The 19658-nt window shown below is 44.8% G+C and overlaps 2 protein-coding genes across 2 annotated transcripts; one reads left to right on the top strand and one right to left on the bottom strand.

Moving 5' to 3' along the window:
* Window positions 1–892: 892 nt before the first annotated feature.
* On the bottom strand, window positions 893–7278 carry LOC310774490 (NHL repeat-containing protein 3-like). Its single transcript, XM_083634570.1, has 3 exons — window positions 6744–7278; window positions 5425–5627; window positions 893–4892 (listed from the first exon to the last, which is right to left on the bottom strand). The coding sequence occupies exons 1-3, from the start codon at window positions 7102–7104 to the stop codon at window positions 4293–4295; spliced, it is 1164 nt and encodes a 387-aa protein (XP_083490696.1). The 5' UTR covers window positions 7105–7278; the 3' UTR covers window positions 893–4292.
* Window positions 7279–7777: 499 nt separating this feature from the next.
* Window positions 7778–16540, top strand: nrbf2b (nuclear receptor binding factor 2b). The gene is made up of 4 exons (XM_083634572.1): window positions 7778–7928; window positions 14205–14289; window positions 14523–14563; window positions 14858–16540. The coding sequence occupies exons 1-4, from the start codon at window positions 7899–7901 to the stop codon at window positions 15539–15541; spliced, it is 840 nt and encodes a 279-aa protein (XP_083490698.1). The 5' UTR covers window positions 7778–7898; the 3' UTR covers window positions 15542–16540.
* The last annotated feature ends 3118 nt before the right edge of the window (window positions 16541–19658 follow it).

The following is a 19658-nucleotide window of genomic DNA, read 5'->3' as shown; positions in this document are numbered from 1 at the left end:
GGACTCCCCCTAGGGGTTAGAGTGTAACCTATACAGGCACAAGGTGGCAAAGTGGAACGTCACTTCCTGCTTCAGCACTGTACCAGAGATTTTCATCCGCCATTTATTTCCCCCCATAGACATTTCGTAAAATGCTTATAAAAATTGTTTTACTTGTTCAAAGTTTTGGTCTGAGAGTGGAATGTTATGTGGCCTCTCCCGATTCTGAAGATAGCTGAACTGCTTGGTTTGACCAAGTACAACTATTTTTTATAAGCATTTCACGAAATGTCTGGGAAAATAAATTGCGGAAGAAAATCTCTGGTGCAGTGCTGCTGAAGCAGGAAGTGATGTTCACTTTGCCTCTCTATAAAGGATGATGTTAAGAGGTGGTCAATTCTTCCTTTATCTCTATGGGGTTTATCTCTAAGGGGTAGAGCCGAGGTTTTAAAGATGAGCATCCTTCCTAGAATAACTTTTTGAATCTCTGCCATGCCCCTCTATATTCCACCATCATTTTTGTGTGGAAAGAAAAGAAACCCAGGATCAGTCATAAAAAGGTATCATTGCCAAGAGGTAAAGGAGGCTTGGGGGTTCCAGATATTTACTAATAATAATCTTATAGTAATAATCTAATAGTAATCTTATTAAATTGGAAGATCCGCAAACCCAGATGCTTCTTAATAGAGGATGAGTGGATTTTTAGACTCACTAAACATGGAAAGAGTTGTCGGGAGGTTGGGGGACCATGATCATGGTTCCACTGAGCTGTGGGACCAGCTGAGAAACTCTTTAGCCTGTCAATCTCTAGCATAACACCCCTTTTCTAGGATCTTTCTTTGAATAGGATTTCCCCCCTCTATTTTCTGTATCTGTCATTTTTTTTTTGATTTAACCTTTATTTAACCAGGTAAGTCATAAAGAGCAACTTCTTATTTACAATGCGACCTGGCAAAAGGCACAGCCTTTTGAGGGATAGGGGGTCGGGGATAAAATAAATTAAAACACAGTTAAAACATGGCAAGACAAACAGCCGGAGCAGACAGGCACTCGTGTAGGAAGCAGTTGCAAGTGTCAGTGAAAATGTCCATGATAGTCCTTGAAAGCTGACATGGAGATGCATGGAATTGTCCAGTTTGAGTCTTTCTTGGTAATGATTCCAGTCTGTGGGCACAGCAGACTGGAATGACACAATACACAATCTGTAATGCAGAATCTGTGCTTATAATACATTCATAATAACATTGTCTTCATTCATTGTGTGAGAGTATCCCCTTTTTCAGGATTCCTGTGTTCAGTGGCATCTTTGGAACTGTAGTTGCATTATCATTTCATATTATAATAATTACTGTATAATCAATTGCTTAACTCGTACTATTGTCATGGTTGCTGTTGCTGTTGTCGTTGTCCACCCCTCCTCGTATGTGCATATCATATTATCATATTGTTTTTCTTTATTTGGTGATCTGTGTGTAATGAATTATAAACTGTGAATAATTATATATACACATACACACACACACACACACACACACACACACACACACACACACACACATATATATATATATATATATATACAGATCCTTTCCAAAAAATTAGAATATCATGGAAATACCATGGATGACCGTGGGCTTCAGTGGATTGTCAAGCAAAGACGATTAAAAAAAGGTTTGGCGCAGATTCAGAGGGAGTGGACTGAGGCTGGAGTCAGTCATAACTGAGAAGTAACTGCTGATTTTCTTCACACTATTCTAATTTCTTGAAATACTGTATTGGGGGTTTTCTGGAGCTGTAGGCCAAAATTATGAAAAATGAAACAAATAAAGGCTAGAAATATTTCAATTTGTGTGTAATGAATCTATAATCTATGAAAGTTTCACTTTTTGAAAGGAATTATGGAAAAAAACATTTTCCATGATATTCAAATTTTTTGGAAATGATCTGTACATTCAAGCTCACATCTACATACATATTTTATATGTAGCTAGTACATGACATCTAGTGAACGGAAGGAGGGACATGTTGGTTAGGAGGGAGAAGCTCTCTCTGACTTACTGTCTCCTAAGGGTTTACTATTCACTGTCAATACATGCAAACCCAACACAAGTGTCCTCCTCTGAAGGTTTATGATATATGATGATGGCTGGCAACATGTGTTTATCTTATATGTTCTGTTTGTTTCTGTTGAACTGAAAAGTATCTTATAACATCACTGATGATGTCACAACTTTGCATCACTGATGACATCACAATTGCTCTTATGACATCACTGATGATGTCACAATGCCTATGACATCATGATGTTACAATGCACAATTGCTCAAGTGACATCACTTCCGGGACTTCATCACTTCCGGGACTTTAGTGATGTCACAATGCCGGGACTTTATGACATCCATGAAGACATCATCAGTGATGTCACAATGTCTCCTTGCGTGTGTGCGATAGTACAAATATTGAAACAGAGAAACATTGCCCACATGCTCCCTTATATATATCTACTGTATATATAGATAGAAAAGTTGAAGTAGGCTAGCGATACTCAACTTGCTTTGCCCAGGGGCCACTTTTGCAAAATGACAGGAGGCCAGGGGCCAGTCAATAAACAAACATTAATATACATTTTTCTGTAGCGGATTGTAGATTTTTGCGCTGTTAGTCCTTGTTTAGTCTCACAATTATTTGCACACAGGATATTTAGTTAGGTATGTTAAGTTACATTAGTGAAATACATACTATAAGTGCCTGGGCGGCGAGCAGATGGCCATTATTTGACAATTTAGCTGGAGCTCAGTCAAACTTTATTTAACATTAGTTTTTATTGTGAATTAGAAAATGGTCGGGGGGCCACTCAGCACCCTATCTCCTACTCTGGGTTCCCAGATTGAAGGAAGCATAGCATGAGAAATCAAATTCAAGCACAAAGCAGGACATTCTCATGATTGGTTCTCACTTTATGTTCTCTACAGCAGCTAAGTACATGGATATGTTTATCCAAGTGTGTATGAGGATATGTTAACTTCATTTATTTATGGGGGTAAGCTGTAGGTCAATGTATTTATATACACCTCTATGTCTGTATATTCAAGTGACTTTTGAGGTGCACTCTCGGTGGACCTGTCATAGTGTTCCTCTTGACCAGTCCTCATACAGTGTCTTGTTTTACGACTTTTATTCAACGCTCTATTGCTGATTGTATGTCTACATGAACCAGACTATTCAATGGAAACCACATCAACCAGACTATTCAATGGAAACCACATCAACCAGACTATTCAATGGAATCTGCAGTGTATTTACTAATGAGAAATGAGAAATCCTTTTTAATTGGTTGGAAAGGAGACAAGCATCCATTTTGAAAAGTACATAAGCCAGATAGTGAGCTTGACACCATTCAGTAGGGCTTAATTTTGCTGAATATATTGACTGCAAATCCTATACAGATGTTTGTAGTTTCCAGGGGCACTATTCCCACCGCAGCAGTACGTGTAAGTGTTTTTATTTGGCTGGTAGTTCACTGAGTTTTGGTCGTAGTGGCTCTTACTGGCACAAACAAACAAAGTAAAGTAAAAAATCCAACCATTACTGCGACCACTGTGACTACTGTGGCAGTACTTTTGCGGTGGTCGTGCCCCTGGAAGCTAGTAACATCTGTAAAGCTGCCTCCACATGATCCGCCATCTTCTCTTCTCTCATCGGTAGAGCGGAGAAAGGTCAGCGGTAAATAGGTCAAAGCTGATACAATTTGAACTTTGACCTCGCGCAAGGTGGCAAATTCGAGCGGCGCGCGACGCCAAGTGTATCGCTGGCACATATTTGGGAGGCACCGCCGCTCTCCCCATAGGAAAACAACGAGACAGCGGGCGCAGAGCCGTTTTACCACAGATCATGTGTGCATAGCCTGCTTTCTCTAGCCTGGGTAAACCCAGCCTACAACGTGACGTCACAGGCTATGCCTGTAGCGTAAGTTTGGTCTGGAGGCTGGTCTATTCAGAGCCATTTCCCGCGCGAGGCGAATTATATCGCAGAATCGCAGCCAATGAGTGACAGCGTGACTGCAAACATCAGCTCTCCCGTGATCTGCCAATCGTGTCACTTTGTGACTGATAATACAGAGGTCACGTGGAGGCTGGGTTTACCCAGGCTATGCTTTCCCTGCTTTGAAAATGATGCTAATGCTAAGGATTTGGTGCGTTTTGGAAAAATTATTATTATTATTAAGCCATTTCTCCAATGTGCAACTTGATGGGTAGGCCAGGTGAATTTACTTTCATTTTCAACACTCCTTGGATGAACTGTGCAGCTTGGCTCTAGAGGAAACTCCCACCCAGACTGAAGGGCGTGAACTTCTGGGCCTGCTGGGCTCCGATCTCAGCCACGTACAGAGCCCCCGTCTTCAGGTCCAGGTCCACCAGGTGGGGCTTGACGTCTTCGGCTAGTTGGATCACGCTAACCACCCGGCACTGGCCGATGGCGCCCACCGGTGGCGCGGCCAGCAGAGAGATCTGATTGGTATTCAGCTGAACGACGACAAAGTGCTTCTGGTCCGGGGTCAGCCGCACGGAGTAGGGCCCGTCCTGGGTGAAGCAGCTGCCCCACGTGCCCAGCCAGTCCCCGGTCACCGAGTTGAACACCTGGATCCTCTTGTTCCCCCGGTCGGCCACCCAGACGCGTTGGAAGCCGTCCACGGTCACGCTGTGGGGGATGTAGAACTGAGCCATGCCCTGACCCTTCTCACCGTGTAGCCACATCACCTCCTGCTCTTTGGACAGCTTGATCAGGCGGTTGTTCATGCCGCCGTCGCCGTCCACCAGGTAGATCTCTCCAGAGCTGTGCACAAAGACCTCCGCTGGCTGGTCCAACTCCAGAGGGTGCAACCCAGAGCCCGCCTTCCCCGGGGTACCCAGCACCTGGAGCAATCCACAGAAATTCAAAGAAAGATAACAGGCAACAGGCATTAGATGATATGGAAACTCTGCTAGAACTAGTAGGCACACACCATTATGAGGAAAACCTGCCATGTGCGATAACATTGTTCACTGGAAGATTTGCATTTTCTGGAGAAAATGTGTGTGATTGCTGCCAGTGCAAACTGTTGTTCTTGTGTTGATGCATAATAATTATATAACCCTCAGATGCCCTTAGGGGCCCTCAGATGCCCTTAGGGGCCCTCAAATGCCCTTAGGGGCCCTCAGCCTTATTTTGTTCAAAGCCTTTTGAGTAAAAAATGCCAGGTTTCTCCACAAATAAACATGTAGGGCTGAATTATGGATAAGTGCATTTCTTTCTTGACGTGTATTAAACGTTGCAGTTTGAACAAGTGTAACACTGAAATCTACTGTACAGTGACTTCATAAATGAGGGATTGACACCCCCCCCCCCCCGAAAATGCCCATCCCTATTCCAGATAGAGCACATAATCCTGGGTAAGGCCATCATCACCTGCAGAAGCTTCCCAGAGGGCGAGTACTGTTTGATGCAGTGGCCGTAGGGGCCCTTCCCCACGTCCGTGATCCAGACGCTGGGGCTGCCGGAGGCGGCGTCTGCTACAAAGATCCCGTGAGGCATCTCCAGGGTGGTCGTGTTCCAGGACATCAGGAAGTCTCCGTCTGTGGTGAACACCAGCACCTTGGGCACACTGTCACCTAAGAGCAAGGGAAAACATTGATACAGTATGGCAGTTTTTCCCAGTTTTTTCAGTGATACCCAACTTGCGGCCCGCGGGCCACATGCGGGCGCCCCCCCTGTGTGGCCCGCGATGGAATTGCAACAACAAGAACAACATTTTTGATTTTGATTTTTTCTATAGTGCACCTGAACGCAACATGCAAGATACCTGCTGAATAAGTGTCCAAATGTTCATGTCATTCTGACCAATACTCTCTTTCAATAATCTATGATTTAGCTGCTAAATTGTCAAATACTGCCGTCTGCTCGCTACCCAGGCACTTATGTATGTACTTAACCTAACTAACTTAATTTAACTAACTATCCGGTGTGCACAACATTGTCAGACTAAACTCCGGCTGACACCCCAAAAACCTAGCCTGGTAAACCAGCCCGTCACGTGAACTCACATTTCATTTGGTTTTCCGTGACGTCACGGAAAACCAAATGAAATGTGAGTTCACGTGGCTGGTCGACGGGCTGGTTTACCACCAGGCTACCAAAAACCTACAATCCGCTACAGAAATATTTATTGTTTGTTTATTAACTGGCCCCTGGCCTTCTATCATTTCACAAAAGTGGCCCCCGGGCAAAGCAAGTTGAGTATCCCTGGGCTACATGGTCAAACTGTCGCAGTTTCAGTGCTGGTATGTAAGGTTAGATGAGCGCTGTGAGGCACAATGTCCTTGTCTAAGAGAATAAGTAATAATAATGAATGTTGATGCATAATAATTAACGTTGGGTTACTATTTAAAAATAAATTTAAGACGAAGCATTCAAATACTGATTTAGAAATCGAATACCAATGGCATCGATTGAAGCTTCAAAGCATTGTTCAATGAACCCAATTGAATTCATGTGTGATGATGTTAGACCTCATAGTAGCCATAACTATCGATACCTGTTGCAAATGACTGAGTATCCTTTTCAAATGTTTTGATACTTATCGATAGTATACTATCGATACTTTTGACAACCAACCTACAAAAGTCCCACAGAGGCTGGATTTGACCCCCCCCTGCAACAGAATTCATAATCTTGTTTTAAAGACCCATGAGACATGTTTTATACAGTTAAATAGCATGGGATGTTACCTCGCTGTGCCACATAGAGCAGTCCAGCATGCTGGTCCACAGCCACTCCAAACACCTCCCCAGTGAAGAGCTCCGGGGATCTGGGCCAGGCTAAGTCCAGCTTGTACAGAGGTCTTCCCATGAGCTGGTCCTGTCCGCGGCTGTCTGCAGCCTGCTGGCTCTTCATGCTGCCATACACCAGCAGCATCAGCAGGAATACCAGGGCCATGGTGCTCGCTATCAAAGTGTGGCTTCTCTTCTTCAGCATAACGGACCCGTGCCGGTGACTTCGCTCCGTTTGAGCTGTGCTGCCTGGCTCACTAAAACTGATCAAGTATTTGAAGGCCGCCACTTCCTGGAATGGACATTGGTTGATTGCCATACAAAGCTAGCGTAAGTTAACGTTAGCTGTCTATTTTGTTCTGGAACAGAACAAGCGATACGTTACAAGGGCAGCAGCATCCGCAACTGTTATGATGCTGGAAACGATATGGAGTGACTTATATTTAATGTGACACTTACTAACGCCATCAAACGTAGAATTCGCCCATTTCTCTTTTTCTCGGTGGCCAAAACGAAAACAAAACACAGCCTTCTTCCTCTTTTTTAAGGTTTATTGGTGGTTGGCAAACAACAAATTGGTGCATTACCGCCACCAACTGGTATGGAGTGTGGATCAGAATATCTAGTATTTATAAAAATAAAAATAAAGAAATAATAATAATAATAATAATAATATTAATACACACACACACACACACACAATAATATCGTCATATCCCCTTAATCAAATTCGTTGTTCTAAGATACTGAAATAACACTTATCCACTGAGTAAAAAAAAAAAAAAATCCACTAATTGCACCAAATTTAAGTTAGTAAACCGATGGGATAATAATAATAATAATAAGAAGAAGAAGAAGAAGAAGAACAAGAAGAAGAAGAAGAAGAAGAAGAAGAAGAAGAAGAAGAAGAAGAAGAAGAAGAAGAAGACGAAGTAGTACGTCATCACGTCGTGTTGACGCAGCGCTGGCCGTGTATCTGTGTGGTTGAAGCTGTGAATTTTCTGTCCAGTCTTCTAACTCTTTTCCAAAGGGTTTCCATTGTAGTGCGGATGCCAGTCCGTGTGGGACAGACACATCTTTCATGTAGTTTTAAGCTGCTAACGAATCGGCTCGATGGAGGTAGTGGACAGCCCACTCAACCTCGTAAGTGTCTGTCCTGATGTTGCAATAACAGGCTAATGTTACTGAGCTAGCTAGCAACGTTAGCGGCTAGCCGCTCTATTGACCGTGTTGTTGTTGTTGTTGTTGTCGTCGTCTGTTAGCTTGAAGCTAGACATGAACCCTTGATTTTGTCCTCGGTAGACACGGAGCAGAGACAGGTTTGACATGGACTCATGCTGTAGTTTTCTAGCTAGCAGCTTGGCAGCTCTAACTCTTATGATAAAACAAGTGCTGTTTACATCAAGTAACGTGGGTTTAGTCAACTAGCTAGCAATGTCATCTGCACATCAACCTAACCTACTGTCATTAGTCAAATAGCTATCAATGCCCTCTGCACATCAACCTACTGTCAGTAGTCAACTAGCTAGCAATGTCATCTGCACATCAACCTAACCTACTGTCATTAGTCAAATAGCTATCAATGCCATCTGCACATCAACCTACTGTCAGTAGTCAACTAGCTAGCAATGCCATCTGCACATCAACCTACTGTCAGTAGTCAACTAGCTATCAATGCCCTCTGCACATCAACCTACTGTCAGTAGTCAACTAGCTAGCAATGCCATCTGCACATCAACCTACTGTCAGTAGTCAACTAGCTAGCAATGCCATCTGCACATCAACCTACTGTCAGTAGTCAACTAGCTAGCAATGCCATCTGCACATCAACCTACTGTCATTAGTCAACTAGCTAGCAATGCCATCTGCACATCAACCTACTGTCAGTAGTCAACTAGCTAGCAATGCCATCTGCACATCAACCTACTGTCAGTAGTCAACTAGCTAGCAAAGCCATCTGCACATCAACCTACTGTCAGTAGTCAACTAGCTAGCAATGCCATCTGCACATCAACCTACTGTCAGTAGTCAACTAGCTAGCAATGCCATCTGCACATCAACCTACTGTCAGTAGTCAACTAGCTAGCAAAGCCATCTGCACATCAACCTACTGTCAGTAGTCAACTAGCTAGCAAAGCCATCTGCACATCAACCTACTGTCAGTAGTCAAATAGCTAGCAATACCATCTGCACATCAACCTACTGTCAGTAGTCAAATAGCTAGCAGTGCCATCTGCACAACAACCTGTCATTGTGAAACCATGGCTTTCCTGACAACTGTCATATTGTCCTCAACCATTATTAGACCACAGACCCCCATTTGATAAGATTTTCTCCCGCAGGTCCTCCATCTGATTTTGCTTTTAGATGTTTTATTACAGAAAGTGTATGAAACCCAAATAGCCATACATTCTGTCATTGTGTTTCGTAAGGATGGAATTATAGTGAAAAATAAATTATTCTCCTTTTTGCCCCTTAAGGACCCCTGGGGGGTACCTGGACCGCACTTTTAAAACCACTGCTATACATTCTATAAAGTGAAGAGGAGTCATTCTCTTTTGATATAGAATGTTTGCAAAAAAGAAGAAAAATGCATACATTTACTACACTCCCAAATGACTTCCAAATGAACTGCAGTGAGAAAAACAATTGACTGTCATTAGACTCTATTGTATAAGGGTAGAACTGACCCATGTAAAGTAATGCAGTTTCTGTAATACCATCTGCTGTTAGTATTTTGTATGTCATTGTGCTGTGATTGACTAAATGTTCGTGTGTGAAGAGAATGTGCTGGTGCTTTGACAGAATTATTTGATTTGGAGACATATTATAGAGTATTTTGCATAGAATACCGTAGTGATGACATATTTTTGTAGTCGCAAGGCAGAAGTCCTGGACATGTTGGAGCTTCAGGGGAAAAGTGAATGGGGTTTTAGAATGGGGATTTCACTTAAACTAGGCATCTCGCGCGCTACACGCGCTCGATTCCTAGGCTCGCCCACTGTGCAGGCTCGCACGCCCTGCAGCTCGGCAAGCTGGTCCTGCAGCTTGCGTATGCAGTTTGGCCGCTGTGCAGCTTCGCCCACCCTGCAGCTCGACCGCTGTGCTCTTATGAAATCACTGGTGACATCACTGACGACATCATCACTGAACTTATTTAGCCTCACCCAGGAAGGATGACATCACATCATTAGGTAATTAGGGCAATCACCTTAATTAAAAATCTGGTTCTGTCAGGTCACCCGTATAGCCCAGGGGAGGAAGCCAGCATCTCCGTCTGGTTCCTCCCCGATTCTACCTACTTATACTCCCATCACTTATATAGCCCACTAATATTAGCCTCAGACTGATGACATCATCACCGATGACATCATCACTGAACTATAGCCTCAGCCTTATGGCAATCAGCCATAGGGCAATTAATCTGCCCTAATTAAAAAATCTGGCTCCGTCAGGTGCACCCCCCGGTGCTCTGTACACCCCCTGAAAGTGTCAGCAGGATCGCACGTAAAACAGCATAGCTGTGGCCGGCACAAAAATTTAAACAGAGAAACATTGCCCACATGCTCCCTTTTATGTCGCATGTCTTGGATTAAGCCATTCTAGATAATATGAGGATGCGCGTGGGTGAAAAGGCCTCAGTGGTCCATGATGCGGAGGTTGCCAGATATAATTTTATTTTCCAGCATGGAGCCAGCGGGAATGTCGATCCGATCTCCATAGTTGGCGATGATGATTACTGTTCCCTTAAGTGAAACGTGTTTCCCAAAGGTGACGTCTCCAGACACTGTGAGGTGGTCGAGCTCCAGCATGTCAGGGATGCTCTCGAAGCGAGTCAGGTACTCCTGCACCTTGGTGAAGGAGCTACCCAGTTTGACGTGGGGCGTGGTGGGGAACACTCTCTTGTGGCTCATGGTCAGAGAGCCCGCCTTCAGGTTGTACAGGTTGGACATGAGCAGTAACAGGTCGGAGGTGGTCTTGACAGGCAAGAAGCGGCTGCGGGGCACGTTGATGCCCAGTGCGTTGTCGAAACACTTCATGGCAGCACCGACCGCTGTCTCCAGCTGGATGACGTTCTGCCCACTGTCCAGCGTCTTGCAGTTGGCTATAATCTCCAGGTCCATGGCATTCTGCTCCTGCAGCCTCTTGATAGCAGCCAGAGAGATCCACAGGTTGTTGGTGTTGAAGATCTTGAACTCTGTGACCGACTTGAATTGGTCCACGTGGTCCTTGGGCACCTCTGTGAACTCCAGCAGACGCAGTTTACCTTCATACTGGATCAGCATGCCACCCGTGACGTCTGCACACGTTTTGTCCGTCACCTCCATGATGAACTCCCAGTGCTTGCCATTGTGCTGGTTGACCAAGTGGTGCAGGATGTGCAGATCCACGGTGGCCCCCAGGTTGTCGATGTTGGACACAAAGATATACTGCTTGCCCTGGGCTATCAGCTGGTCCAGTAGGCCCGAGTTGTAGAAGCTGGCGTAGAGGTCCCCGTGCCCGGGAGGGTACCAGACTTCAGCGTTCTGTCCGGTCATGCCCATGTTGGTGGCCACTGGTTGGTGGTACTCTTTGTTGATGCGAGGATACCTGCTCTGGTTGAAGGTGTGTATCTTGACAGGGTGTTCTATGTATTTCTGCAGGGTCTTCTTGGTGTCTTCATCCGTGTTAAAGGAGTTCATGAGTACCAGTGGCACGTCTGTGTTGTAAGTCTTGTTCAGGTGCTCTATCTGCTCCATGGTGAGGTCCAGGAAGGTGTTCTCATTGCGGACGCTGATCAGGCTCTTGGGACCCTTACAGCCCATGCTGGTGCCCAGGCCTCCGTTCAGCTTCACCACCACCAGTTTGTTCAGGCTGTTGGCCACGTTGTCTGGCAGGCCACGCATAGCTATCATATCATAGGGGTGGATGGAGTCTTCTGGAGGTCTCTGTATCTTGATCCACTCCACGGACGGTCTCTTCTCCTGCAGGAATCTGTGGAAAAGCTTCTTGAAACCTTCAAAGTCTTTCCTGGACACCTCCTTCTCGCCTCCTGAGATGGTGTCCAGCAGTCTCTCCAGCTCTGTGTGCATGGAGCTCTCCAGCTGCTGCCGCATCACTTCTTTGAACTGATTCATCCCTCCGTTGGCAACACCTTTCCACTTTGTGGGGAAGTTTTAGCTTCTGCTTAATTTGTGCTGGATTATTTAGGTCAGAACTCGCCACAGGTGATCGATAAGAACCACGGAGTATCACAGGCAGTAGTAAGGCAGCAGGCCAAGTACGTGGCAGTGGAACAGAGAATCGGAGAGAGAGAGTAGGGAGAGTGGTAGAGAGAACGATAGACAGAAACATTGCTTATTTATACTTTGGCATGTATGACATCACCGATGACATCACAGGAGCAAGTATGACATCACCGATGACATCACAGGAACAAGTATGACATCACCAATGACAGAGGTGCACCTGCCTTGATGACATACTACAGTGACATCATCGTTGGTTGGTTCGCTCGTTTGAATCCGGCCCGTGGGTGTTTGGTTTCATCAGTCGGCATGAGAGGCCCTTTTCTCCATTCCTCAGACTGTGTGACTGTAGGATGCTGGCGGAAGAAAGTCAAAGGGGATGGTTGGCCTGGTCCAGCGGGTCTGTTAATGACCAGCAAACACCGGAGAGGAGAGGAGAGCAGACAGACCCGACAAATAAATCAATGTTTTAACCTTCCACGTTTTCTTTCACCTGCTGTCTTACTGTTGTCTTACTTACTTATGTTGTCTTACTGTCACATGCTGTCTTACTGTTGGCCATCACCATCATTCAATAAAATCACATTAATAAAACAAAAAAACGACCGATGACATCGCTTGTGTATAAAATTGGGGATGTCACCAGTGATGTGACTCGAGCACCCGATGATGTCACTGGTCACTCAAGACGAAGCATATGATGTCATGAGTGATGATGTCACCAGTGATGTCATTCGAGCAATTACATCAGAAAAAGAGAAAAAGGGAGCTTCTTGGATACTTATAGACAGATTTTAATTAGGAAGTAAAGTACATGTCTACTGCAATAGTTAAACAATGTAAAATCTTCAATAGACCGGGGCACAAAAGAAAAAAAAATTGCCACTCCCATAAACATAAGTGTTGCGCAGCTTGCGGCAACTTCGCCAGCCAGGGGAATGCATTTGGGCGGCTATAAATACAGTAGTATTTGATCGGTTGTCGTCAGGGGGGAAAAATAATTTTTGCCATCCCTATCAATTAGCCTATTCCCCTATATATATATTTGAATCATTGACAGTGGTGGTGTAGTTAGGGATTGTTTGTTGTTGGTCATGATTGACGGTCCGCATCAACAGGGCTGAATCATTGACAGTGGTGGTGTAGTCAGGAATGTCATACCGAACCGACCTGGATAGCTAGGCTTAGATAGTGAGGTAATATGCAGTTGTGCGGTGGTAGCATGGAGGGGGGTGTTTCCAGGACGCTGGATTACACCGTTAAGCCTTCTTGAGGTGTCGTGGGCCTAACTTAACGAAACGTCGGTGAAGGAAGGTGCCCACTTGAAAACCCCAATGACATGCTTCATACTGCTGTTGGCTAGGGTAGGTAACTGGTGATTTGTGTCTTGTTTATTAGTTTGTTAGCCTGTTAGCTTGTTTTATTCTGGATTGGGCTTCTAAATGTGTTTTTCCTCGGATTTTGGCACAAGGGATAGTAACATCTTGTCCTGTGTATTAATTAATATTTTATTTCATTAACAGAGCATGCAGGCTGTGTAATTGTGTGACTTCACATTTAATTGTGTCATCCTCTTCAATTAGTCTGAAGTCTCTCCGCACTGCATGTTGAGTGTTGAGCAGCATTCATTGATGATTGAAAAGTATCAAGTTACTCTTTACCGTTACAACACATGCCAGTTCAGAGAGATTTGTGGAATTTTATATTTTTTATTAACGTTTTCACAATCTCAGGAGAAAACGTGAAGCTCATTCATAAAATGACAGCTGTCATTTTTCTGAATGAGTTTTCCGCCTCGCCGGGTTAGCCTTACACAGACGTTGATTCAGGGCTGTTACGACCTCCACTAGCGGCACGAAAGGTGGATCAAAATGATCCCTCATTCCATATGTGTGACTTTTATACAGGAGGCGAGGTGTAATGACGCCGCAACGACCCGGCTTTCACAGGCTGTGTAAAAGGGGCTTATTTTGCCTGTCCAGGGCCTGTCCAGTAATTGCGCAGCTTGCAGATCATGGACCAATAGCAGGCGGAGCTGCGGCTCTGGGAAACCCCAACGCGGGCTGTGCAAGAACCCCAAGATGGCGACAGCCACACTAAGCTTCAACACAGGTGTCCAAAAACCAATGGGTGATGTCACGCTGACTCTCTCTCTCTCTCTGTCTCTGTCTCTCTCTCTCTCTCTCTCCAGGCTCACCAGCAGTGTAGGAAGGCAGAGCGTCTGCTGGCAGCAGGGCAGTATGAAGAGGCCATCTCCTGCCATGGCCGGGCAGCAGGTAGGCTGTGCATCGCTCACACATTCACATAGGCCATAATGCTCTGTTCACATAGGGCCTAATGCTCTGTTCTCTCTCCCTCCCCCTCTCTCTCTTCCTCCCCTCTGTCTCCCCCACTCTCTTCCTCCCTCTCTCCCCCTCCCCCCTCTCTCTCTCCCCCTCTGACTTGCCCTCCCCCGCCCCCTCTCCTCTCTCCCTCTCTCCCCCCCCCCCCCTCACTCGCTCCTTGTCAGATCTACTGAGGGATGCCATGAAGTTAACAGAGTGTGAGCAGGTGAGACACATCACTGTGTGTGTGTGTGTGTGTTTCTGGGGCTGAGTTCCCTGAACTGGTGCATTCTGATGACATCAGTGATGATGTCATCAGTGATGTCAGTCACTCGAGCAATTGTGATGACATCACTGAAGACATCACTGATGTCACTCGAGCAATTGTGATGTCATCAGTGATGATGTCACAGACACACACCACTCAAGTTGTGGCGAACAATTCCCCACCTGAGCTGCTCAGCCCGAGTGATGTCATAAGTGAGTGACAGTTACAGTGTTGATATGTTTGTGTTGCTAGGCTCGTCTGTCCATGGAGCTGCAGAGAGACAGCCACATCAAACAGCAGCGTGTCATTCAGGAGCGCTGGAAGAGAGAAGCCCGCCGCCATGCCACCAAGCAGCGCCCCTCCACCGGCCCGGCCCCGCTCAACCAAACCCAGGCCAAAAGCCAGCCGCAGGCCCAGGCATCCACGGGCCTCGGAGGCATCAGGGAGAGAGAGTACGACACCTTACTCTACCAGCTTCAGACTCGGCAGGCAGGGGGCGCCCCGCCTTTCCCTCCATCCTGCCCCGGCTCTAAGACGACTAAAGACGACAAAACCCGCTTGGAAGAGCAACAGACCACCATCGAAGGCCTGCGGCGCCTGGTTGACGAGCTGACGGACGAGAACCAGCGGCTGGCGTCCGAGAACCAGCGCCTCCGCTGGGAGAACGGCCGGCTGCGCTCGGAGGCCGCCGAGGCCGAGGACTTGGTGGAGCGCTCTGAGCTGTGGGTCCTCCCGCCGGCAGGGGGCGCTATGGGAGCAGTCTGTGGGCAGGAGAGAAGCACGGGGAAGGGGAAGAAGGAGATCTGCATCCCTCAGCTGCCCCCGCTGGAGATGCCCGCTCAGGAAGACCTGTGCCTGGATGACCTGCCCCCATTGGAGATGCCCCAAGACATCCAGGACACACTGCAGGAGCTACTGGACAGGGACAAACTCTGATCACACACACACACACACACACACGGGGGTAAACTGGTATATGGGCATGAAGGTTTGGAGAAACATGTAGATACTAGGACACTCGGAGAGCGCAGACCAAGGCCAATTGCTTGTTCGTGAAGCTTGTTCGTGATTCCGCTCCAAAATGTAATGAGTTCTTGGCCCATGCTGCACCCTTCCATCAAGTATCATCCAAATCAGTCCAGTCGTGTTTCCGTAGTCCTGCTGAGAGACAAACAGCACCGAAAACACAAGCTTGGCGGAGGTAATAAACACACAGTTGGAAGAGACATGCAGACACGTACACTCACTGATTGTTCACACTGCGAGCTGGGCTGTATTCTGAGCGACAGTCACATCTTGTATTGTTCTCTGCTTTGGTGTTTTTCTCTGCTGATGTTGCATGGTTTGTATGTTTATTTGAATTGTTGATTGAAGCTATTAAAAGTAACTAATTTACTCTGTGTGTATGTGTGTGTGTTAAAATCACACACTCATAAAAAAAGGACCTGACCCTGAACAAATTGAAACAAAAGGTTTAACAAATGGATTATGGTAATACTACTGGGCATGTTAACATTAACATACTAAGGCATTCTTTTTTATTGCATTTACAAATCCAGCAATTCTCTCACACTCTCACACACACAAAAAAAAGTCATCTTTTCTCATTTTACTTTATTAATTCATAATTTGGCAAACATGTTTCTGAGGAAATAAACCCATTAAAACTGCCTATTCAGTTTGTGTTGGATGGTGAAAGAAGCCCTTTTTTGCCAGCCTATCAGAATTTTGCACTTCACAGTTGCCGGGAAGATATGCTGTGCTGTAATTCAACACAGGGCCAGTTTGTGTTAATCCAATGAGATCGTATTTGGAAAGCCAGTATAATAGACCCTTTTCACGGGGGCCATTTTGTGTCGAAAATAAGTCCTCGCAAAATACTACACAATATCTGCTGAGGTCATCGCTGGTTGTGCAATAAATACTGCACATCTGCATTTCCAACGGAGACATGAAGCCAGGTCTGATGACAACAAAGATGAGCCACCTCTCCACCAGGATCAGATCAGCAGTGTGGGGGAGCAGATCAGGGAGTCTGGTGGCAGCTCTGGAGGTCCACGCTTACCTGTAACAGGCTGTAAGAACAAGAAAGGGTTCCCACACCTTACCTGTAACAGGCTGTAAGAACAAGAAAGGGTTCCCACACCTTACCTGTAACAGGCTGTAAGAACAAGAAAGGGTTCCCACACCTCCTTCAATGTAACAAACAGGCTGTAAGAACAAGAAAGGGTTCCCACACCTTCTTACCTGTAACAGGCTGTAAGAACAAGAAAGGGTTCCCACACCTTCTTACCTGTAACAGGCTGTAAGAACAAGAAAGGGTTCCCACACCTTCTTACCTGTAACAGGCTGTAAGAACAAGAAAGGGTTCCCACACCTTACCTGTAACAGGCTGTAAGAACAAGAAAGGGTTCCCACACCTTCTTACCTGTAACAGGCTGTAAGAACAAGAAAGGGTTCCCACACCTTACCTGTAACAGGCTGTAAGAACAAGAAAGGGTTCCCACACCTTCTTCAGCATCATATTCAAGGACTTTCAAGGTCCTATTTAGGACTGTAAAGCATGATGTAATGCAATGCCTGAACAAAACAAAGCAAAAATAAAGCAGACTACATTTCTTCTTAAATGTCTTAGCCAGTGTTCTTGTTCTTAATTACTCCAGATTGCAGGGATGCACATTTATATTATTCATTGTCACATTGTTGTGAATGGATTATTTAGACAATAATAGGCTGTAAAATCTTAGGTGGCAGAGACAAACAACTTTCAGTAGAAAATGTAGGCTCATTTGTAAATCAACATCAGGCTGTTATGACTTCAGTGTTGAAAAAGTATGAAATATGATATGAAAAGAATGCTTGTTATTAGAGTGAAGTTCGGTTTAATTCTGTATGTGCAGTCAGTGATATAACACGGTGAATTAATATGATTACTGTAATACAATAACAGTGTTGTGTTAAGATTTGCTTCTGACAAGCCGGTGTAAAAAGGTGATGGGTGCTATGCGGGGAAGATGAAAAGTTTTCATCATGATACATACCTACATATTAGGAACTCAACTTTATAAGCACAACTATACAACAAATAGAATAAACACAACACAGCATATCTGAAAGTAAAGGTTTAATGATTAAAAACATATATAAAGACTTTTCCCAACATTACATTACAAGAAAATAAATAAGTACGGTAATAAATAAATAATAAATAAATAGACAAATACAATAGAAGCACTAATGAAAAACTAAATGAACTGGCTTCAGGCAAACAACAACATAAGATTTAACTTAACATTTAACTCTTCAGTGCTCTTCAAATCCACAAATATATAAATAGATAAACAGAACATGCAAAAGAAAAATGGAAATTAGAAACACTGTCACAACTGCAAACCCCCCCCCCCCCCCCCCTCATTCTCTCATTGATCCTTCTCTCACTCTCCATCCCAGAATTTCTCCACAATCTCCGCTCTGGCCTTTTTGGCTGCCTCCTCCAACCTTGCAATTTCTTCCATGCCCCTCTTCATCGGCGAGCGGAAGAAAATATATTTGGATCAGATAAGTTGTCAGCGACTCTTGTTCTCACACACGGTTGTTACAAATTGCAATTGTTAGAAGTCTGTTTTGCTGTTGGCAGTCATGTTCTTAAATGTTACTTGACTTACTTTGACATTTCAAAGCAGGGTAAACACAGGTGTAAACAATAACATTAATGAGGACCCTGGCACTGGGACACCTCAATGGAATGGAACCATCGGTAATGTTATTGGTTACACCTGGGTTTACCCTAACCTGACTCTCCCAAGGGAGAGTCTGGCAAGCGAGACTAACCCTAACCTGACTCCTCCAGATGGGGCGGTATTGAGTTCACAAGTGTTTGTGAAACAGAATGTGAAGCAAACCCATCCATCTGGCAGCGTCATGTTAGGTTTACCCTGCTTTGACACATCAAAATGGCTGCTGTGAAAAGGGTCTATTGATGATATGGTGTATACAGGGTTGCCACTATTTTGTGATATAGATTTCAAGCACTTTTCAGGGACAAATTATTTCAAAATTAAGGGCCAATGAGAGATGTTCACATCTCATAAGTCCTCAAATGCAAATTTGTTTCCAGTCATGCATCGGAATGAACTTAACATAATGCTGCCTTCAAATGGGGTCATGTTTATGCCATACATGTATGAAGGCCCAAGAAGAATTAGCACAGTTGAGTTCCAAGAGGCCATTTTTGTCCCTAAACCAAAAATGTCACCTTGTAGCCTATTGACACAAACGGGTTTGATAAGAGTTCCTATTAGAAACCCTTATAAACTGCAGAAAAGTGTTATATTTGGGCCCCCAACTTTTTATTCTTCTTTTGAACAAAAAACACACATTTTATTACTTCCTCCAGGCATTTTGGACTTAAGGACTCTTTATAAATCCAAGCACTTTCAAGTAGTTGATTTTTATTGTTTAAATTCAAGCACTTTCAAGACCTGTGAGCTCTGGCAACCCTGTGTATAATAAGACAGTAATTACAAATAGATATTTTGTGGTGTCCTCAGAAGCACGTACAATGATAAACTTCTGTCTCTCCTTCTGCAGTGTGAGGAACTCCTCCACGGTCAGCTCCTCCACGCTCTTCGTCAGGGCCATGAAGTGGCAGGAGGAGCAGTGAGATTACAGTTGTACACCTATTGTACATGTACAGTTGTTGTACATGTTTAAAAAGAGAGAAAGAGGTGAGGAGCCACACTTTGACTGTGTGCTGCAGGTAAGAAAAAATATTCCTTCTCAAACTGCTGGACAAGTGCTACTCTATTCCTTCAGAAAGTCTTAGCTGTCATAGATTGTGTTGCATAGCTGATTTCTCTATTCTTGACAAAATGTGATATTGTAAGTCCCTTTGGAATCTACTGGCAAAGTCTGTGAATATTTCCACCATGGCCCTGGTGTAAAATTCCATGACTTTTCCACGACTAGATTTCATCTTATCCAATATTTTCTGTAACCTTAACTTTAGCCTACAGGCTCCAGAGGAAGAAAATTGAGAATTGGACTAGTAACA

This window comes from Poromitra crassiceps (assembly GCF_964638095.1).
Source record: "Poromitra crassiceps genome assembly, chromosome: 4".
In the NCBI taxonomy this organism is placed as follows: domain Eukaryota; kingdom Metazoa; phylum Chordata; class Actinopteri; order Beryciformes; family Melamphaidae; genus Poromitra; species Poromitra crassiceps.
This window is presented reverse-complemented; position numbering and strand designations above follow the sequence as displayed.